Source organism: Dicentrarchus labrax, unplaced genomic scaffold, assembly GCF_905237075.1.
Source record: "Dicentrarchus labrax unplaced genomic scaffold, dlabrax2021, whole genome shotgun sequence".
NCBI lineage: Eukaryota > Metazoa > Chordata > Actinopteri > Moronidae > Dicentrarchus > Dicentrarchus labrax.
In genome coordinates, this window is record NW_026136723.1 from 18,960,378 (window position 1) to 18,980,217 (window position 19,840).

Below are 19,840 nucleotides of genomic sequence, written 5' to 3' on the forward strand. Positions count from 1 at the left end.
TCCTCATGGATGAGGTATTGGGACAGCGGCATTCCTCCAACCCACCTGTCCTAATTGCCTCCATCCCTGAGGACACACCAGGGCCAAGTACAGCAGTGGGTGACCAGGAGGTAGAGGAGCAGGACGAGGACGAGGAGGAGGAAAGACAGCCAGGGCCAAGAGGGCCAAAAAGAAAGAGGGACAGTAAGGATGAGCTGCTGGACCTCATAAAGGAGGACATGAGGTTGCAGAGGGAGGCAGAGGAGAGGAGAGCACAGGAGGGGAGGGAGAGGATGGAGAGGCTGTTCCCTCTCTTAGTGAGACTTGTCAAGAAATAATTGAATATATAAAAATAAAATAAAGTATTGTTTAATTCATATACATTGTTTATTTCATCTATAACTATTTACAACAATTAACAACATTTACATAATAATTCAGTTAAATAAATATTAATTTGATAATGTACATAAAAATAAAAAAAAGACATTTCAGCTGAGCAGGGAGTCCCTGGTGGTGCTGCTGGACCTGGATGGGATGCCACAATAAGGACCCTGGTGTCTGTCTCCTGTCAGTGGGACATCATCTGGGGTGGTCTCCAGAGTGTGTTGGAGATGCCTCTCTCCACTGTCCACCGCATCGTCAATCGAATGGGTTTGCAGGGCTGACTTAATCGACGGCTGCCATGTCACTAAGATGTTTTTGGAAAAGGGCAAGAATAAGAGAGAGTGCATACAAAATACTTCTTCACAACCTTATTTTGACAAAAGAAATCTCGGCAAAACTGTTCTACAAGACATTTTAAATAAATAGAAATCATAGCTTTACAATTCTTTTACTTGCCTGTTAAAAATATTGGTGGACAGGAGGTAGCTCCTCCTCCTCCAAGAGTCAAAGGTAGAGGAAATGAGTGATTGAGTGATTAAATAAATAAGAATATACTTTGTGGCGAATGGCCACCACCTCCTCAGTGACCCTGTGGACGATGAGGTGGACAGTGGAACGAGGCATCCCGAACACTCTGGAGACCACCCTGTATGATGCCCCACTAGCCAGCCAGAACAAAAATCACCAGGGTCTCAATGGTGGCACCCCATCCATGTCTCTGCTCCTGGTGGAGAAGGTCCAGCAGCACTTCCAGGGCCTCCCTGCTCAGCCTGAAATCAGGTCTGGTGTCCTGGCCATTAAGAAAACGGTCCAGGACAGGGACACTTAAATTAATCCTGCAGTACAGGGGTCCGGGCTGGTTTATGGAAAGAAAGAGAAGAAAAACTGTTAAACAATAGCTGGATATTAAGTGTGGAGAGCTTAGATAGATAATTTAAGGCTTAAATGTATCTATCCATCCATCTAACGTAATCTAACGTTATATATCTAGGATATCTAGCAGCTGTATAAATAAGATGACGTGTTGATTACTCATCATCATCCCTAATATCACCAGCATCTTAGAACATTGCTTGTTTTTATAGATGATATAAAGCATTTACATTGGGAGGGAGAGGAAGATAATCTGGACCCTCGGAGGCCGAAGGCAGTTGTTGATGGCTCTAAAAGAAAAATCATATTTTAGTATTACAACAAAATTATTTCCCAAAGCTGTATTAAAATTGCACAGGAAATAAAAAAAAAACGTGCTTTACCATCCAGTAGCCAGCCAGGAGCAGGCAGGCAGGTGGGGATGTTCCGCTGGGGGCAGGCAGCCGGTGACCGTGGGAGGCACTAGAGGGGGCCGAGCGGGTTGAGGGACCGGCGATGGAAAGGCTGGAGCTGGAGGCCGAGGCAGCCCCGGGGGATGCTGTTCTCCTGCGGCTGGGACGGGAGCCACCAGGCAGGGTAGAGGAAGTGGCTGTCGGGCCGTTGTTTTCGGCCCGCCGCTGCTCTCTGGCCGGAGCTTGGGCGTCCCGCCTTGCAGCACGGTCCTCCGCCTCCTCGATGGCGTCAGACATCTCCTGAGCCGTCAGTATCCTGGCCTTGGTGGTATTCCTCCTGACCTTGCCGGTGTTATAACGCACCTCGGGCAGGAGGTGGGCCAGGTCTACTGAGATCCTGCCTGATGTTACCAGGGGATGGGTACAGTAGGGATTGGGTGGACTAGGAACAGGGGGTGGACTCTGGTGTGTGTGTTGGGGGGGGGTGTTGGGATGGGTGGGTAACATCAGGCATGGCCCAGGATGATGCTAATGGGGTTGGCGGAGGTGGCGAGGAGGTCCCACTTCCTGAACAGCTCACTGTCCATGTACCCTGCCGGTGACTTCCTGTAGAGGGCATCGGGGACCCCCTCCTTGTTGTAGGGCCCCCCGGGATATCCCCCCTTGTAAATTATGAAAGGGGGGATATCCTCCCCAGCCACGTTGAGGCAGGCCAGGACGGTGACGTGGTCCCTGGTCCCCTGGGCCTGTCTATAAGCATGTTTTGTCCCCCGGGGCACGAGGACCTTTCTTCTCGACGAGAAACCCCGTCTCATCGCAGTTATAGATTTGACGGGGTTTCTCCCTCTACCCGTGCTCCTCCAGGGTGGTAGTGAGGAGCCTGAAGTAGTGTTCAATTGGCCCCCTCTTTGCACAGGATGCCCTCCCAGGGTCAATATTGTCTGGGGTCCGAGAAGTGAAGCGCTGGCCTTGCCTCCTCTGGAAGTTGAGCCACCACGTCTGGCCCAACCTGAGGCTTTGTCAGTGGAAACCCATGACTGGCAGAGTAAATGCAGTACTCTACCAGGGAATCTTCATCTGCAGGGGTGAGAAGTGGCCTCTGACCGTGCACACAATCAGAGGCCACCCTTCCACTGACTCGGTCACTCAGGCTCGTTTTTGGGACCCCAAACTGTTTGGCTGCCTGCCCCAGACTCAGCCTGCCTGCTTTCACCCCCTGGATGGCCTGTCCCATGGCCTCCGGGGTCCACTTCCTCTCTCTCGTCTTCTCTCTCTTTCTCTCACTTCTTCTCTCTTCTCAGACAGAAACACAAGAGCAAAATTGAGTTTCAACTATACTGTTTTTATACATAAGGAGGTGTATCTATATAACCAATATTTTCTATCTTAAAAGCCTCTACTGGCTTTCAACACATCTCTCACACCCCTCCCTCTCTCTTACTCACACGCACACACCAATAATATATCAATTATTACATGATGACATCATGATAAAAAATATACTTTATTTAGCTTATAAACAAGAAAATACATCTGAATAGCTAATTTGAACCTTATTTTTGCATTGAATCTTCATGTGTACTGTGATACTTCACAGTTTAAAAAAACAATGCTGCGCTTGCTCTGTTCCTTTGTTCTCCTTTCCCGCGTCTGTAACTTTTTCACTTTCAATAAAAAAATTTGGCCTCCGCCCACCTCGACCACAGACTGTATAAACACAATATCCGACATTTTCATTAGTTAGACTAATCAGTGTAAACCTAGCTACAATATGTACCCATATGAGAGCTTATTTAAGCTGTTATGTGAAAATAGAAACGGACTTTTAAAGTTCGCAATCTAAGCGTTCCCGCGGTTTTCCCTCATTAAAGTAACTAATAATAATAATTATACATGTAAATGTTGATGTATATTTATGAAAAACCACATATAGACTCTGTAAAATGTAGAAATTCCTTGGACTTTAGATGGCGATCGTGTGCCGGGAAGTAACCGCGAAAAGACCGGAAACTGCATCAAGCCGGAAGTCGTTCGGGTCCCGACGCCGGCAAAAACAGCGTTCGGGTCCGAACCCTTTACCAATCTTTGGTCCTCTCTTCTTCTTAGCCGGAGAAACTTCTCCCACTCCTCCAATAAAAGATAAACAATACAACATAAAATGATTACTTCAGGCTCCATTTCTCCTCCGCTGTCCGGTGTGAACTGCAGCTGTCAGGGTTGCTAGGCGACAGGACAGGAGCAACAACCAGGTTTCAATCTTCTCTTGTATGATACTGAAATCACTTTGACAAACATATTCACACAAATTCACATTTGTTTGAGTGTGAGGATGAAGCGTTGGGCTTTCAGGTTCTCCTGAAGACTCACAGAGCCTCCAGGCACCAGGTCCAGGAAGAGCTTTATATAATCCTCCTCCCTCTTGGACTGGAAACCACATCTGCATAATCAAAGGGACAATTCAACTTAAACTACGGTTGCAAAATTGGGAATCTCTACACGAAGTCTGCCTAAAGTGTGACCAGCTGTGGCTGTGTATACGTTACCCCTTGCAGGTCCTGGTGCTCAACATCTGGAAGGCAATGTGAGCATTGACTCATGCAGATGTTTAGCATCGACTTAAACTAGTTCAGTAAAGATCGATGTGTTGTGTGTGTAGATAAAAAACGTACTAACTTTCTGACTGTCGTCCTTAAACTCTGAGTTAAACTCAGCGACAGTCTGTTTGAAGACAGCCGGGACACTTTTCTCCTCCGGTTTGTTATTGGAGAAGCGACAGACTCTGAAACATACTTATAGTTTTTATTACTCCATGTTGAGATGTGTTGACTCCCACCATGTCCTAATGGGACGTCACTGATCACATCTGAGTCAGTCCTGATGGATTTGACCTCCAGGGTCTCAGATGAAGAGCTTCTCTCTTCTCCTTCGTCTTTGTTAAAACGGTAAATGGACGGTACTTGTATAGCACCTTTCTTGTCTTATGACCACCAACTCCTCCTCCTCTTCTTTCTGTCAGTCTCAGCTGAGACCTCGGCGTCCAGAGTGGATGAAGCCTCCTGGACAACAACCTCTCCCCCCTCGGATTCCTGGATGGTGTGGACACTTGGTGATAAAGAGAAACACAGATGTTATTCTGCAGTAAAGTCACAGTGAACATGAATGCAGCATCAATATAACATGTTTAATATAATCTCATACCTCTCATCTCATCTCTCAGGACTCTGCTGTTTGTGTTTCTGATGATATAAAATCAATATTTTGATCAGTGGTTTATTTGTAATATTCAGCTCTGATAAACTTTCTGATGCCACCAGGACGGCTTCTTCTCCTTCCTTTTTGGAGCCTCAGTTGGAGCGTCGGGGAGCGCAGGGTCTTCAGTTGGGTCCTCCTCAATATTGACACTGGTACTAAAGAGAAAATACAGATGATTATTCTGCTGTCAAAATGCCCTGAATGTCCATTAAAGATGGACTGAATCAATTACTTTATCCTGGTGGAACACACAGAACAAACTACAGCCTGAACAATCAAACAGTAGCAAAAACGGACCAACAAAGCTACCAACCATTACCGTAAAACACAAAAATAGACGATGAGCCCCCAATTTTGCCACTACTTACTGCCAAAAACAAACTACAGCTAAGACGAGGTTTGTTTATCAGTAAAGTCAGTGGTAAAAGTGCGAGTACGCATGAGTGTGATGTTGAAGGTAGATGTTGAAAACAACTAAACCAGCACAGAAGAAGAAAGGGTGGGGTTTCTATATCCACAAAACACGGGCCATGACTCCGCCCCCTCAGGTACCTGCTGCATTAAAGGAACAGGAAACTATGAGGGGGGCCGCCGCAGCGCGACGGACAAACGTAACAGAGAGTGACGTGACAGTGGGGGGTGTAAAAACAGGTCAGTGGGCAGTGTGTGTTTGGTCTCAAAGATTAGCAGTGTGTGTGTGTGTGTGTGCAGGGGCAGATGTCCAGGGTCCCAGGCCGTAAGTGTGTGTGTGTTGCTGTCTGTTCGTGTGTGTGAAGTGATGTGCAGCCAATCAACTCAATATCCTTCCCGTCAGTGATTTCTGAGGCTGACAAGCGAGTTTGACTGTCGACATGATTTCACTTCATGTTTCAGACTCGAAGCAAAAAGCAGAAAAAAGTCAGAATCTTTTCATCTCGTTGGAAAACAAACAAACAATAATAAACAACGACATCAACATCAGCAGTCCTACAGGTCTGAAAGATTGTTTACAGGCAATAATATTAGTTAAATGATTACAAGGTTTTCACATTTAACTCAGATTTTATTAAATAAGCTTCTTGTTTTCGTGCATTAATACAGTCTGAGTAGTATTTTATTACAGTACAGTAGTGGAATAATATTGGAAAAACAAAAAATATGCAGCTGAATGCAATTTCCCATTAGAAATTAATGATATCTGACATTTTAATCTACTTCTTTCTGAATAAACCATCATCAAGCGACATTATGCAAGACATGTGGTGCCTCAAGTTGCAACACCGGCAAAACATCAGGCAAGTGCAACAACACAAGACATAGCAAGACCAGCTAATATTACTCATTAGTCCAGCAGACAGAAGCTCACCGTCTGTCTGCAGCCTTTCATTTCACAAAGCTCTCGAGAGATTTACTCGACTGGTAGCTTCACTTCGCTCTAAGGTCTCTTTCAACTCGGCCATTAGTCCATAAAAGCTGCTGAACCTGGTCACATTGATCCGATTGTTGCGTGACATCTCTGTTAATAATGCTGTCATTTTAAGGTAAAAAAGTTACGTAATATCACACCCTGAAATCCATAAATCAATAATAAAAGTGTTGTTTATTGCACTTTGATAATAATTAAAGTAGTTTACCTGAACATACATTTACAACTCGTCTCTGTTATCAAATAATAAAATATTGCATTTCAATAGAAGTTAAGATACATTATAAAATACAATATAATATCTGTATTTTAATAATGTATTTTGGGACTTGTAGAGGTTTCACAGGGCTGCTGCTAAGATGTATTAATGTCTGTGATTACACAGTGCAGCTGCACCATCTGGTGGTTAATACAGTAACACACACACACACACATACACATACAGGCACAACAACAACAGCATCATTTAAGGGCAACTTTAATCAATAATATGACTGCATTTTTTTTTTTAAAAGACACATATACTTTACATCTCACAACATTTAACAAAGAAAGTGAAACTTTACTTTTAATGGCATTATGGGGTCAGCAGCTTTAAGCCTCCAGTGTCAGGCAGCGTGTTGAAGTCTCATCTCATCCGCACGCCAGTTTTACCTCTTTCACAGTCACCGCTGCCTCTTGATTTTAGTTCAGATGTGGATATTTTCATAATGATCTAACTTTGGTGCTTGGTTATTTTTTTAGGTATTTCAGTATTTCTTTTGATTTTTATAACTTCTTATTTTTTACTTTTACCCATTTTTACACAAACATCTGTACTTTCTGCTCTTTACATTTTCAAAACAAGCTTGTTACTTTAGTGCATTTGAGTTGTATTATTATTATTATTATTATTTGCATCATTGCAGACCTTCCCAACATCAAGACAAGTGCATATAACGCATGACAGACGTAAAACATGACAAATAAGACAAGAGACAGAGACTCAACCCTGTTTGAAATGTCCTTCAGAGAAACCAAGAGAGTACTTCTTACTTTTATACTTTTACTTGAGTAAAGAAGTTGAGTATCTGTACTTCTACTTTAGTAAAAATGTCTGTACCTTTCCCACTTCTAGCTCTATTTAATGTTGCACGTTGAATAAAAGGATACTGTCAATGATGAGGATGGACTAAAATTGCAGATCTGATGGAGATTTAAATTTCAATGTGGCGTCATAATTAAACTATTGTTAAACTATAATGTTAATGTTCGTGTTTATATGGCACACACCGACAGCAGGAAGTATAAACCACAAAGCCGATGAAGAAATAAAGACAATAACAGATTTGATTTCACAAATAAAAAAAGAAAAGAAAAAAGAAAAATAGCACAGTATCAAAATTGTTTTTACATTTCCTTGTGTGTGTCATTGTCTTTCGGACAACTGAGCTCTGTAATTCAATACGATAATAACAACTATAGACAGCAGCATAGACTCAAGCTGTAAAGCAACATTCATGGTGTCTAATTTCTTGTGCTCGGTGTATTTGTACGCTGTCAGTCAGGATCCTGTGAGTCAGATTGTTTGTGGTTTACTCTCAGTCAGACTGTGAGATGTTGTAGTGACGAAGGTTTATATATGCAGGCAAAGTATGCATCTACATTTTTCACATATACTTTACAACTTTCTTATATACTTTTTTATATATAAGTATAATTCCTTCCCCTTGAATGGCCAAAACAGAAACTTAATGGATACACTGTCTATCTGCTTGCCGTACTACGATTATGAACAATAATTAAGATCCTACATTTTAAATAGCATTTTTTGCAGCATAAACAGTGATCTATATTGTAAATCTATATTGAAACTTGTGATTTTGAGCTTTGTAAATAAAATTTGACCTGACTTGACAACGTGTTGGGTTAAACAGAAACAGAGTCAAAAGATGTTGGACTGTATCATCTATAAAGTCCAACTCTGTCCTTTAGTTTTTATGGCTGATATTTCAGTCTGTTGACAGCTTTGTTTTTTTGAAAGTTTTTTTCCTCCAACAGTTGCCAGTAAAAAATAAAATAATTCTGGGAGCAATGTCCGTAACGAATCCTCTTTCAGGAAATCATCATCTTACAAGGAAATGTACAGAGTGATTGGCAGCTTTGAAATCACATTTCCCTTTCTGAGTATCATCTGTCTGTTTATCTGTCTGCAGATTCTTAATTAAACACCAAATCTCTAAGACGATGTCAGCGACTGTCCGAAGGCAAGAGTACACTTAGTACTAAAAGTTAACTTTTGGCAACCTAGTGTACATGTAAAAGATTGCCTAACACTAACATGATACTGTTGATTATCCAACCAGGATGCTCTCAGAGACAAACCCTTATTCCTACACGCAACTCACAATACTAGTTCACAAAAAAAAATCTTCTCACAATTAGATTAAGATTTTCTCAGACAAAAACCTACAAAATATATTTTCTTTATCAAATTATAGAATCCTTTTTATAATAAGGATAATAATAATATTTTTTATTTCTGAGACAAGTCTTTGATATCACGATTAATTTGTATCACGATTTAAAGATCTGGTTATTTATCATGACATTCCTACTTATTCCCATCTTTAACTTCATAATTGAGTTCATAAAACATCTCTTTTTGTGTGCGTCACCAGACAGGGACTCTCTTAAAATAACCTGTGTCTGGTAGCTCATCACCTTACCACTTCCCCCTCTCTCCCCTGTCTCTCTCTCCCGTCTCTCACTCCCCTGTCTCTCACTCTAGTGTCCAATGTGACAACATTTGGGGACTGAGGTGTTGGTGAGCACTTAAAGCTTGTAAGGTTTCTTAGCCAACATTTGTTTCTATTTATTAGGTTAAACAATTAATTAATTCAGATTTTGGGCAGTCAGTCAGCAGGTTTACATGCACATTAGTATCCTGAGTTTGTGATATGACATTTACATTGAACACGAGAAACCTGGTTATTAATATATCCATGTTTACATGTGTCCAGGACTCAGATAAGGTGTTTACATGCTGCGGTATCCCACTTCCTGTCGGGGTACAGCTAGCTAATCCAGATTCTGAAACCAGGATATGGTGTTTACATTACGCATGCACACCTGTTGCACACCTGAACCACTGTGGAGAGCTTATAAAAATCATACAGGAGCCTCAGCAGAAGCCAGACTTTGATATGCCCTTCAAAATAAAAGCTGCCTTGTGCGTAAGATAACATTTAACATTGTTATCTTCCAAGTGCAAAGTGACCTGTGGGATGCCAAATCAATCTTGAAGTCTGACCTCATTGCCTATATGAAGGTGTGCTGAATCGACCATCTCTGCCCTGTACAGGTGGGATTGACAGACAGGTAGCCTATAGGACAGCACGAGCCACGTCTCAGCCAATCACAATCCAGAGTCCAGGTTGAAACTGCAGTGGTTTTAAACAGATAACAGGTGCGAGCTGAGCTCTATGCAGCTCAATGTGTCTGTAGAAATACCCCGAGACTGTATCAGCCTCTATCTGACCTATTTTACACGGTTTCCTGTCAGGTTAATCCATTCTTAGTGTATAAAAGTCGTTTTTAAACAAAGGTTTAAGATGTTTTTCTCCGCGCTGCTCATTCTTGCCAGTTGGGGTTTGTTGGGTTCAGTTTCGGGCTCTCCCGCTGTGGAGGCTGCGTACGGGGCTGTGGTCGGCGTCGTGTCTCCGGGACAGCAGCATCTGACCGGGGAGTCCCTCCGCTCCCTCTTTAATACACTGGAGAAACGTGTGCAGTGCGGTGAAGTGTCGTGTGAAAAGGTAAGTTTTATTAGGCTTTAACCAGGTTAGAGAGCCAGGCGGTAGATGCTGTGGAGAGAGGTCGAGGTCCAAAAGTTATTAACCAGCTACCTGTATGGGCACACTGATAAAACTGGAGTTCTTAATCTTAATTTCTTAATTTTACCTGATTTTACATGAAAAAATGCCAATTTATATATATATATATATATAAAAAACATTTTATCATATGGATTTTGCCAGCATGCAGCCAACAAACAGCCTACTGGGTTAAAAGTGGCCCAGTGTGGAGTCAATGTAGCACCGGTTCATTTAACCCAGTGCCAATGGGTAGAAAACCACCCAAGAGAAGGGTTGTTTTAAACCAGTAACCCAACTGTAATGTAAAAAGGTCAAAACACTCCATTGATACTGGGTCAAGTTAACCTAGTTGGGTATTTTTACTATGTTGTCCTTTAATTGCATGCTGGCAAAATTCAGATGATTTTTTTCAGTCATCATATTGACCCCACCCGGTGTTAATTTTTAACCTAGTGGGGGTTATTTGTGTGTGCAGAAGAATTATGAATTTAGCTATTTTTAGTCATGCTGTTGTTTCAATCAAAATCTTAAATTTAATGATTTCATTGTATGTGGGTTTTTTTTGTTGTTGTTTTTTTTTTATATCCTATAAGTTGTTTCTGCATGTGTGCGCCAGTTTCTGAACTACTGCAGTTATAAATTAATTAATTCCCCACTGTTTCTGAAATATTCAGTGGACTATACATCTTGTGATGTCCTGTTGAATTTGACCATAAAGTGCAGAGTATAAACTATAGTTACACAACACATGTGCAAAAGTTTGGTATGTATTATTTATATTTGAAGTAATTTCAGCCCCAAAAGAAGAAAAATCAAATGATTAAAACTTTAATTTTGTCGTGCAAGTCACACGTTTACCCCAAATATCCGTTTGATTTTGTTTGTTTTCCAGTTCAGAAACGTGTAATTGACTCTATAGATCATTATTAAACCACAGCTGTGCAAATGAGCTCTGAATATTTTGGAAACTCAGTGGTTAGACTGAAGAGGTTTAATTTGTGCTGTTATTGAAATGATTTTCCAATATAATAACATTTTATTTGTATATCACCAAACCATCTCTGGACACTTATCAGTCTAAACCTTATAAAATTATGAACAGAGACCCAACAGTTCCCTCCATGAGCAGGCACTTGGTGACAGTGGCAAGGAAAAACTTTCTTTTAAGAGGCAGAAACCTCGAGCAGTCCCCGGCTCTGGTGGGCGGCCGTCTGCCTCGACCGATCGGTCAAATGATCCAGTTCCAATAGTGTTAACCCTACACTAATCTAGTTTTCTATATTAACGTTTTAAGAATAGCTTTGCTAAAGTAACACGCCTATTAATTCCAGCTTGTTATAGACATTATTGACACTGAAACAGGAAACTGTTACTATTTAAATTTACACTGATTTTGATGCTAAGCCTCCAGTTTCTTTTACCAATGACTGCTGATTTCTTATATTCTTATTTAATGTCAGTCTGGTTGAAGCCTTGAACAGCCTTTTGTTCTCCATGTTCAAAACATTATTGTTTTTTTAAAACCCTTCATACAACTCCCTACCATGAAAGATCATCAGTAAATAGTTATAGAGGTATGATGGCAACTATTTCATTGTAAAGTCAAGCTTTCAGTCACTTTATTAGTGCAAATGTTTGGGGAAAAAAGGGACTTTCAAAGCTTATAAAGATATCAAATTGAGTACTACTGTATTTTATATATGAGAAATACACTTCACAAGATTGTCAAGTCTATAAAATTACAAATAATTCATCTCAATAGGTTGTTTTAGTGACATCTATTAATTTTATGAAGGGCACTACTTCCAGGCAACCTGCACAAAACCGCTTTTATCAGTGAGTCCCTGACCTGCCCGACATGTCATCTGTAATCTCACACAAAAGGATAGTGTGTGATTGATAAAGTGTCTGCTGTCAAACAACAAAGGTTTCTGGCAGTGAATGTAATGGACGAAAAGTAAATCGATGAAAACAGCTTTACTGCAGGCGATGGCTTGGATTATAACACAAGGCTTGTAATATAACTCGCCCGTAGTTAGAAGTGTTATAACAGGTAATTCAAACTGGAGCTTCAATAAAATGATAAACCTCATCTGACCCACAATGAATATCTGTAATGTCATGTCAACGAGTCCATACTCGCTGTCCCCTGTGACTTTCCTGCTCTTGAGAGTTTAAAGGGTCAAATAACAATAAATGTATTTTCTTACCTCGACCTCTATTTAGCCGTGCAGATAGTTTGGGTTTTATGTGCCACGTTCTTTGAATACAGTGGACTGAATGAGAGTAATTACATTTTGTGTTGCTTAAAGCATTGGAAAGTGGTTATTATACATTTTCATATGGTCTATTTTTGTGCAGCATTTCTGGAAATAGGGGCTTTTTTTTTTTTTAATTCAGCACAAACCAAATTCCATTCATATTTTATTGAATTCAATGGGGAAGCAAAAGAAAGCACAGACGTTCTTCTCAAACTAAAACCATTTTTAAAATTTAATATTTTTTTTCGTACTGTCAGAGTTTCTGGGTCAGCATTTTATATCTTTCTTCCATTTATATTGTTGCCCACTTTCCCTCCGTCTTGGTAACGTATTAAATTGCTCCTAATAAAAGGCAATAAAAGCAGCTGATTATATTATACGACAGGTTGCTTTTAATGCAGTGTGCATAATTTGTTTTTCTAAACTGATTGTAACTTTGTGTAAATCTAACAATGAAGTTAGAAATAAAACAATTGATTTTGATTTAAAACTAAAACCTCTGCAGCAGCTGCTGTTTTACAATAACTTCCATTGATCTCTATGTATGTTTCTTTCTCTCCCTCTCTCTCTCTCTCTCTCTCTCTCTCTCTCTGTGAATGCCTTGCTGTCCAGTGTGATCTGACAGATGCCGTTCACCAGCTGATCAGCAATCAGTCCGTCCACAGCGTTAAAAATCTAACCATCAGCGTGTCTCAGTTCCCGGCTCTGGCTGCCGGGTGCGTCCTGTATCTTTCATCTCCCGGCCTGGTGTGCAACGCGACAAAGCAGGGGAGATGGGGAGAGGAGGTCGAACATTTCCTCCATGAACTCACACATGGGGAACACCACGAACACCGGCACGAGGAGAGCGAGCCGCACCACGACCACGATCACATAGACATTGATGGATTAAAAGTGCTGATTCAAGAGCTTCACGACCACTATGAGCCCTCAGACAGTGAGGTAGGCACATTAGAAACGTAAATTAGAGTCACAAGATGAAGAAAACAAAACATTACAAATACTTTTCTAGAAGCTTGTGCTGTCCGATACTGAAGTTTTATCTCGCTATAACTTCAAGCTGTTTGAGAAAGGAAGCGGTTTAAATTGATTGGCTGGGTTAGGGTTAGTCTGTGATGAGGGGTCAATCATGCAGCAGTGTTTGATGCTGTAGAGAAAATGGACACGATATTTAACTTTTTGGTAACCAGGGAGCCACTTTATGATCTTCATCACTCTCGGATGTACTTTTTTCATTCATTGCGTTAATGGCGGCACTTATCACTCCTCATATCTTATCGTACTTGGGTGATGCCGCCTCTAGACCTGTTAGGCTTTGCCCTGTACTCAGCCACATCACCGTAGCAACTGTCATCATGATGAAAAGTGCCCTCTTTGAATGTTTGGTACGGCTGTATTATGAGACACAAATGTAATGTCAGAAATCAATTATAAAAGAGGTAAGGAAATGTTAATTAGCTGTAGTTATCTGTTTTAAATGCCTCTGTTCTGCTTTCTGTAGTCGACCTTACAAAACAATGAATAATAAACCAGGATTAACAGACATGACTCAGTCACCTTTCCAAATCTAGTATTAAACGTTTTATACATATAAAAGTTATCTGCAAAAAAACACTAATTAAATGTGACTTCTGGACAGCTTTATTGTAATTGAGTTGAGGCTGCAACAAACCATTATTTTTATTATCCATCAATCTGCAGAAAATGTTAATTTACAATCACATTAAGACAAAAACCGAAAAAAATGACTTAAACAATAACCAAAATGGATGAGCCACTGACTAAAACTGTCTTTTGTTGTGCCCATACCCGTTCCTCTACCTTATCAACACGGTAACCAGAGCTGCGTAACAGCCAGTGACATCATGACAGAAGTCAACGCGTCATCGCCAAACCAGAAACAGGAAGTGGGTGCAGTTTTGGGCCGTGTCCTGTATCACGCCTTGCTAGGTCGATGCCTTATTAGCCGGCCGCTGCCTGAGGAGAGCTTCTTCCTGGACTACATCCTGGACCGCCTGGGGTCGGAGAACTTCACCGTCTGGGGTAAACGTGGACGCTGACACATGCACGGAAAGAGCTGCAGAGAGATTCCTCGCTCAGAAAACCCAAAGCCTGTAAACTTAAACCACTCGTGTTTGTGTTCTGTAGATTTGGAGGCTCTCATGAGGAGTCTGAACCTCGGACCGGAGTCGGAGGGTCACCACGAGGACGAACATGGACACGACCACCACGAGGACGAGCACGCTGATGATCATGATCATAGGGGTTTGAGACGAAGGACGAGGAGCAGCCATGAACTTCATGAGGGGCATGAAAGAAACAACACCTGGGATCAGGTACATAAATATACCAACACATGGAAAAATCATATATCACACATCATAGCTATTCAATAAATCAGATTGGGAGCAGATTACATTTAGCTTGATGGTTGACAGTGGAGTGATGGTGATATACCTCATTTATATATGTTAATATACCAAATATTGGCAGGCTATGAGTTGAATAACATTTTATGATTAGCAGCTTTTGTAAGCCACTGATTGCGTTTAAACTACTTACATTATATGTGTGTGGAAGCAGTAAGGACTAATCTCACTGTTTATCTAAAATAAAATGACATAATATGTGACAGGTGTTTTTCTAATGGGTTTCACTCATGGTACTAGCCATATGAGCTAATTATTTCCTAAAAATAATATAATAATACGTAATAATGTAAAAAATCTGCACAATATAACTGTATGACTGTATAATCAGGAGATGAAAACGTCTGTTTCTATCTTTTAAGTGTCTGGTAGCTACAGCTCTGCATGCACAACTCTCTGTCACTGTATTCACTGTGTGCTGTAACATTTATGCAAAATCAGTAAACACTGTTCAAGATCTCAGCTCACCTTTATATTTATATATATATTAACCTTTATGCTTTCAAAACATGACATGCAGCTTTGAATAGCTAACTAAAACAGTTACTGCTCAACAGACTTTATAGCTACACACACATATATCCTCTACATTCAGCTGACTCAGGGCTATATATATATATGTCCAAAATTGTTGGCGTGTGTGAGAGAGAAGTCAGTCTCTTTCAGGTCATTGTGCTGCTAAAGATTTTGGAATAACAAGATTTCCTAATTCCTTTCCAATGCTGCGTCTTCATGTATCATAATATTTGCAGACAGGAAATGAGGCACAGATAGATAGTTGTGTGTCCAATGATTATCACCAAAATGTTACAGTAAAACCTCATTTTTCACTATAATTCATTAATCAATAATGATAAATTATTAATTATAAAATATTATAAAGTATTGCATTTACTTTTTTTATTTTTCTTTTTTAAAAGGCATATTATGTATTGGTACATTTTTTATGTAATGACAGATTAGGCCTATGTATCTTTCAACAACCTTCTTGAATCTATGTAACAATTTTCCAGCAGCTCTTTCAACCCCAAGAGTAAAACAAATTTACATATTAAGATTTAAAGTATAGTCTTGTGTTCTCCCCACTAGCAGGTCTCAGACTCCTGACCCTGGTGTTTCTCTGCCTATTAAATTAGCAAATTTCCTAGTTTTCCTTCATCTGTACAGACAAACTATGTACCTCAGTTTTAACAGACTGTGCTGAAGTGTTTGACTTTACTTTCTCACAGCTCTGTCTCTCGGCTGAAGAGCTGGTCCTGATCTACGGTCTGGCAGGCAACAGCTCCGCCTCCTCCGGCCTGGGTCGGTCCGGCTTGGCTCGGCTCAGCCCTGCACTCATCCAGCAGATCCTGAGCGGAGCCTGTATGGACACCACAGAGCCACAGAAACCAGACGGGCTTACTAAGGCTGAGAGTAATGTGTGTGTGTGTGTGTGTGTGTGTGTGTGTAGATGATGCTCTTGAAAGTACCTGCAGTACCTGAGGTTTGAAGACCATCCTATCATAGTAAAACCTCACTCTAGATGCATTTCTGTACCTTTTTATATTGTTGGAAAAGATTACTAAACATGTCCAGGTAAAAGACGCTGTCAGTCTTTTCTTGACATCCCTCTTTTTGTCTTGGAAGCGCTCGATTATCGGTGATATAACACAACATGTACAGTATGTATACACGACCTTCTCCCTTCCTCTCGTAGGATACCTCTACGCAACACTTGCCAATTTGGTGATAACACTGACATCCATGTTTGGCATTGTGGTGCTGCTGTGTACGTCCTGTACCAGCGTGTTCCAGCTGTGCATCCAGTTCTGCATCAGCCTGGCTGTTGGTTCGCTGACTGGAGATGCCTTATTGCACCTGCTACCCATGGTGAGTCACATTTTCTTTTACTACTTTAGAGCTGAAAAGTCCACTTAAATTTTGCAGTTATGTTATTTCTAACCACGAGGCCACCAAGGATCATAGTGAAGTTGATTTTCCTGCAGGGTTATACCAATTTTGACTCTTTCTCGCGGTCCGTGTGTCCAGTTTCTAGGTTTACACGTGCACTCACATGACACCGGCGGCCATGAGCATTCACATGACGGTTCCCAGGCAGAAGTTCCAGACTACATTTACAAGATGCTGGTGTTGATCGCCGGGATCTACTACTTTTATCTGATGGAAACAATCTTCTCTCTGGTCACGTATAAAGATAATCATCACCATCATCAACATCATCATGGGGTAAGAGACAGAAAAATACCATACCAATAACAGATAAAGCAGATAAGGATATAAATATGGAGGCTTATACACCATTTTTTTTTTAAGAGTTTCTTTCTAGGAAAACTTGCTATGAATTGTTTAAAATTAGACATAATCCAAAAGATTAACAAAAAAGACCAGCATTTGTTTCTGTATCCATGTGTTCTTTACTTCCTCAAATCCTTTTGTTTCTCAAGATCTTTCATTTTGCTTCAACTTTCAGGCTAAAATTTAATTCTTTTCTCTCTTTAGGAAGAATCAGAGCCTCACCACTGTGACCATGGGAGGGTTTTAGAAATGTATCAACAGGAAAGGAAACAAAAAGAAAAGTCACAGTCAGGGTCAAAAGCAGATCTGGTAAGAAACAAACATACGTTAACGCTTTAAGGTTTAACATTTTGCGTCTTGGTATAGCACAAATAATCCGGTTTTAGACCTCTCTGTAACCAAAAGCGTCTGTTTCCTATTAAAATGGTTGTAAGCTGCCTCATTGGGTGTGAGAAACCCTCCGTTCCTTCAGCAAAGAGTTTGTAAAAACACGTTTTTTTGTCAACAACAGGACTTGCAGTTATGTTTCATGTAACGTCTACATTTTAGGTCGGCTACGAAGACAACGAGAAATCCCTCTCAGAGCCAAAAGAACGCACCAGAGGTGAGAAAAACAACCACCGCTATCATTAAACTGGTGCTAATTACCGTGGCTACTCTGCCACTAACTACCACCGTCTGCCTCCACAGAACAGCGTCTGCTGCCTTATATGATAACCATCGGTGACGGGATCCACAACTTTGCAGACGGCTTAGCGATGGGTGCAGCTTTCTCCCTGTCATGGAAGTCTGGTCTGGCCACATCACTGGCTGTACTCTGCCACGAGCTACCACATGAACTGGGTACACACACACACACACACACACACACACACACACACACACACACACACACACACATACATATGTCCAAAGGCAGGCGGTATCTGGTTTGGTCACTTCCTAACTTCATCCCGTTGCTCTCGTGTCTCTCCAGGTGATTTTGCCATCTTGCTCCACAGCGGTGTGTCTGTCCGCAAGGCGTTGCTTTTAAACGTCGGCAGCGCCATGACCTCGTTCGTCGGCCTGTATATCGCCCTGTCTGTCGCCACGGACCTCGCCACAAAACAGTGGATAGCCGCCATCACTGCGGGACTCTTCCTGTATGTGGGGCTGGCTGATATGGTGCGTTTACAGAACTAGAAGATACCTACAGTGACTGTCGTTAAAATAGTCTTTTAATCTTTTAATAATCTTCCACTTCCATCTCCCCTCTCTCTCCTTCTAGCTCCCCACTATGGTCCACATCAGCAACAAGAGACCCTGGTTGATGTTTCTGCTGCAGAATGTCGGCCTTCTGACCGGGTGGGGTATTCTGTTGCTGCTGTCACTTTATGAGGAGAGAATCAGCTTTTAAAACCTGGACACACATCATTCTGGGTTCATTTATGGCCGTATTCTGGTAAATTACCTCGATGAGACCCCCAGAGATGAGCCGAAAAGGGAAGATGGTCCTTGTTCCCTCTAACCAAAGGGATCCTTGATCACAGATGTGGTTATTTAACTAATACTTCCTCCCTGTGAACTTTCCCGTATATTTCTATAGGTTGCCGTTTAACTAATAATATTAATATTATTACACCACAAACTACAAGAAGGGGAGCTGACAGTCTGAAGTGAACATAGTAATATTTATAAAAGGTAGCATTTATTACACAACTTCTGTAGTGAGGCTATATCAGTTTTTAAAATAAAATAATCACTAATGTCCTCACCCCATCTTACCCTTTATAGCTACACACACACAGATTCAGCTGATCTTTTACCGACACGTTAAAGTTATTTAATAGTCACCTTAAAATCAGTAAAAGTGTGAGTTCACATTGTCTCACGTGTTGTCGTTCCTCCTTGAATTTCCTTGTAACTTACATGTATTACATGTAATACAGCTTTGTACAGAGTTATTTTTGTGCTTTTTATTAAAAGTGTCTGTTAATGAGAAAACACACAAAATTTGTCAGGTGGAGAAAATACAGTTTTGAGGTTTATAGTATTTTTCCGAACTACAGATCTCACCACACCAATTATGATAATGGTAAATGTATAAAAATGTGTTTAATATATGTTGGTATATTTTGTTTTCTGCATTTAACATAAATAAATAAATAAATAATAAATAAATTAAAACTCTATCAAAACCCACTTTGCACCTATTTGTTTTACCTAAGCAGCAGGTGAATGGAGACTTTTCTAGTGTGTCTGGTGCATATTAATGTGGATTTTAATGTTTTATTCTTCATATACACACTAATAATCTAGGTACAGGATTAGAAGCTCTTACATAAGGACAAATTGGTAATTTTTGTCCATATAAATAACATTCTTGACTTTGATTTCAGAGCATTTGACTAGTTAATGAACATGAAAATATAGACCTTTTTACGAACTTTCAAAATTAGATTTCATAGCTCTCTAGTGTTAGTCCTTGTATTGTATCAATCTGGGATGAAAGCAGGTGCTCTTTCTGTCAGTGGGTTTCCCCCTTTTCGTTTGCACAGTTTGTGCATTTAAAGATCACATCTGTTGAGTTTGTAACCTTTGTGTGAATGAAACCAGAGCGGAAACTCTGCTTTGTCTTTATCTCTCTCTCGTCTAATCTCCTTCGACTTACAGGTTTATGTGAATGTTTTCATTAGGGACAGAGTCCGCTGACAACTCATCGCACAAAGAGGGA

General features: G+C 40.8%; 2 protein-coding genes across 2 annotated transcripts; one reads left to right on the top strand and one right to left on the bottom strand.

Annotated features, from left to right (window-relative positions):
* Window positions 1-1,027: 1,027 nt before the first annotated feature.
* On the bottom strand, window positions 1,028-2,138 carry LOC127358307 (uncharacterized). Its single transcript, XM_051391299.1, has 3 exons — window positions 1,623-2,138; window positions 1,470-1,529; window positions 1,028-1,222 (listed from the first exon to the last, which is right to left on the bottom strand). The coding sequence occupies exons 1-3, from the start codon at window positions 2,136-2,138 to the stop codon at window positions 1,028-1,030; spliced, it is 771 nt and encodes a 256-aa protein (XP_051247259.1).
* Window positions 2,139-9,467: 7,329 nt separating this feature from the next.
* On the top strand, window positions 9,468-19,304 carry slc39a4 (solute carrier family 39 member 4). The gene is made up of 12 exons (XM_051389973.1): window positions 9,468-10,082; window positions 13,016-13,345; window positions 14,245-14,446; window positions 14,552-14,739; window positions 16,062-16,245; window positions 16,529-16,701; window positions 16,861-17,058; window positions 17,332-17,436; window positions 17,677-17,731; window positions 17,818-17,970; window positions 18,104-18,291; window positions 18,395-19,304. Exons 1-12 carry the CDS (start codon window positions 9,882-9,884, stop codon window positions 18,521-18,523), a joined length of 2,106 nt encoding a protein of 701 aa, XP_051245933.1. The 5' UTR covers window positions 9,468-9,881; the 3' UTR covers window positions 18,524-19,304.
* The last annotated feature ends 536 nt before the right edge of the window (window positions 19,305-19,840 follow it).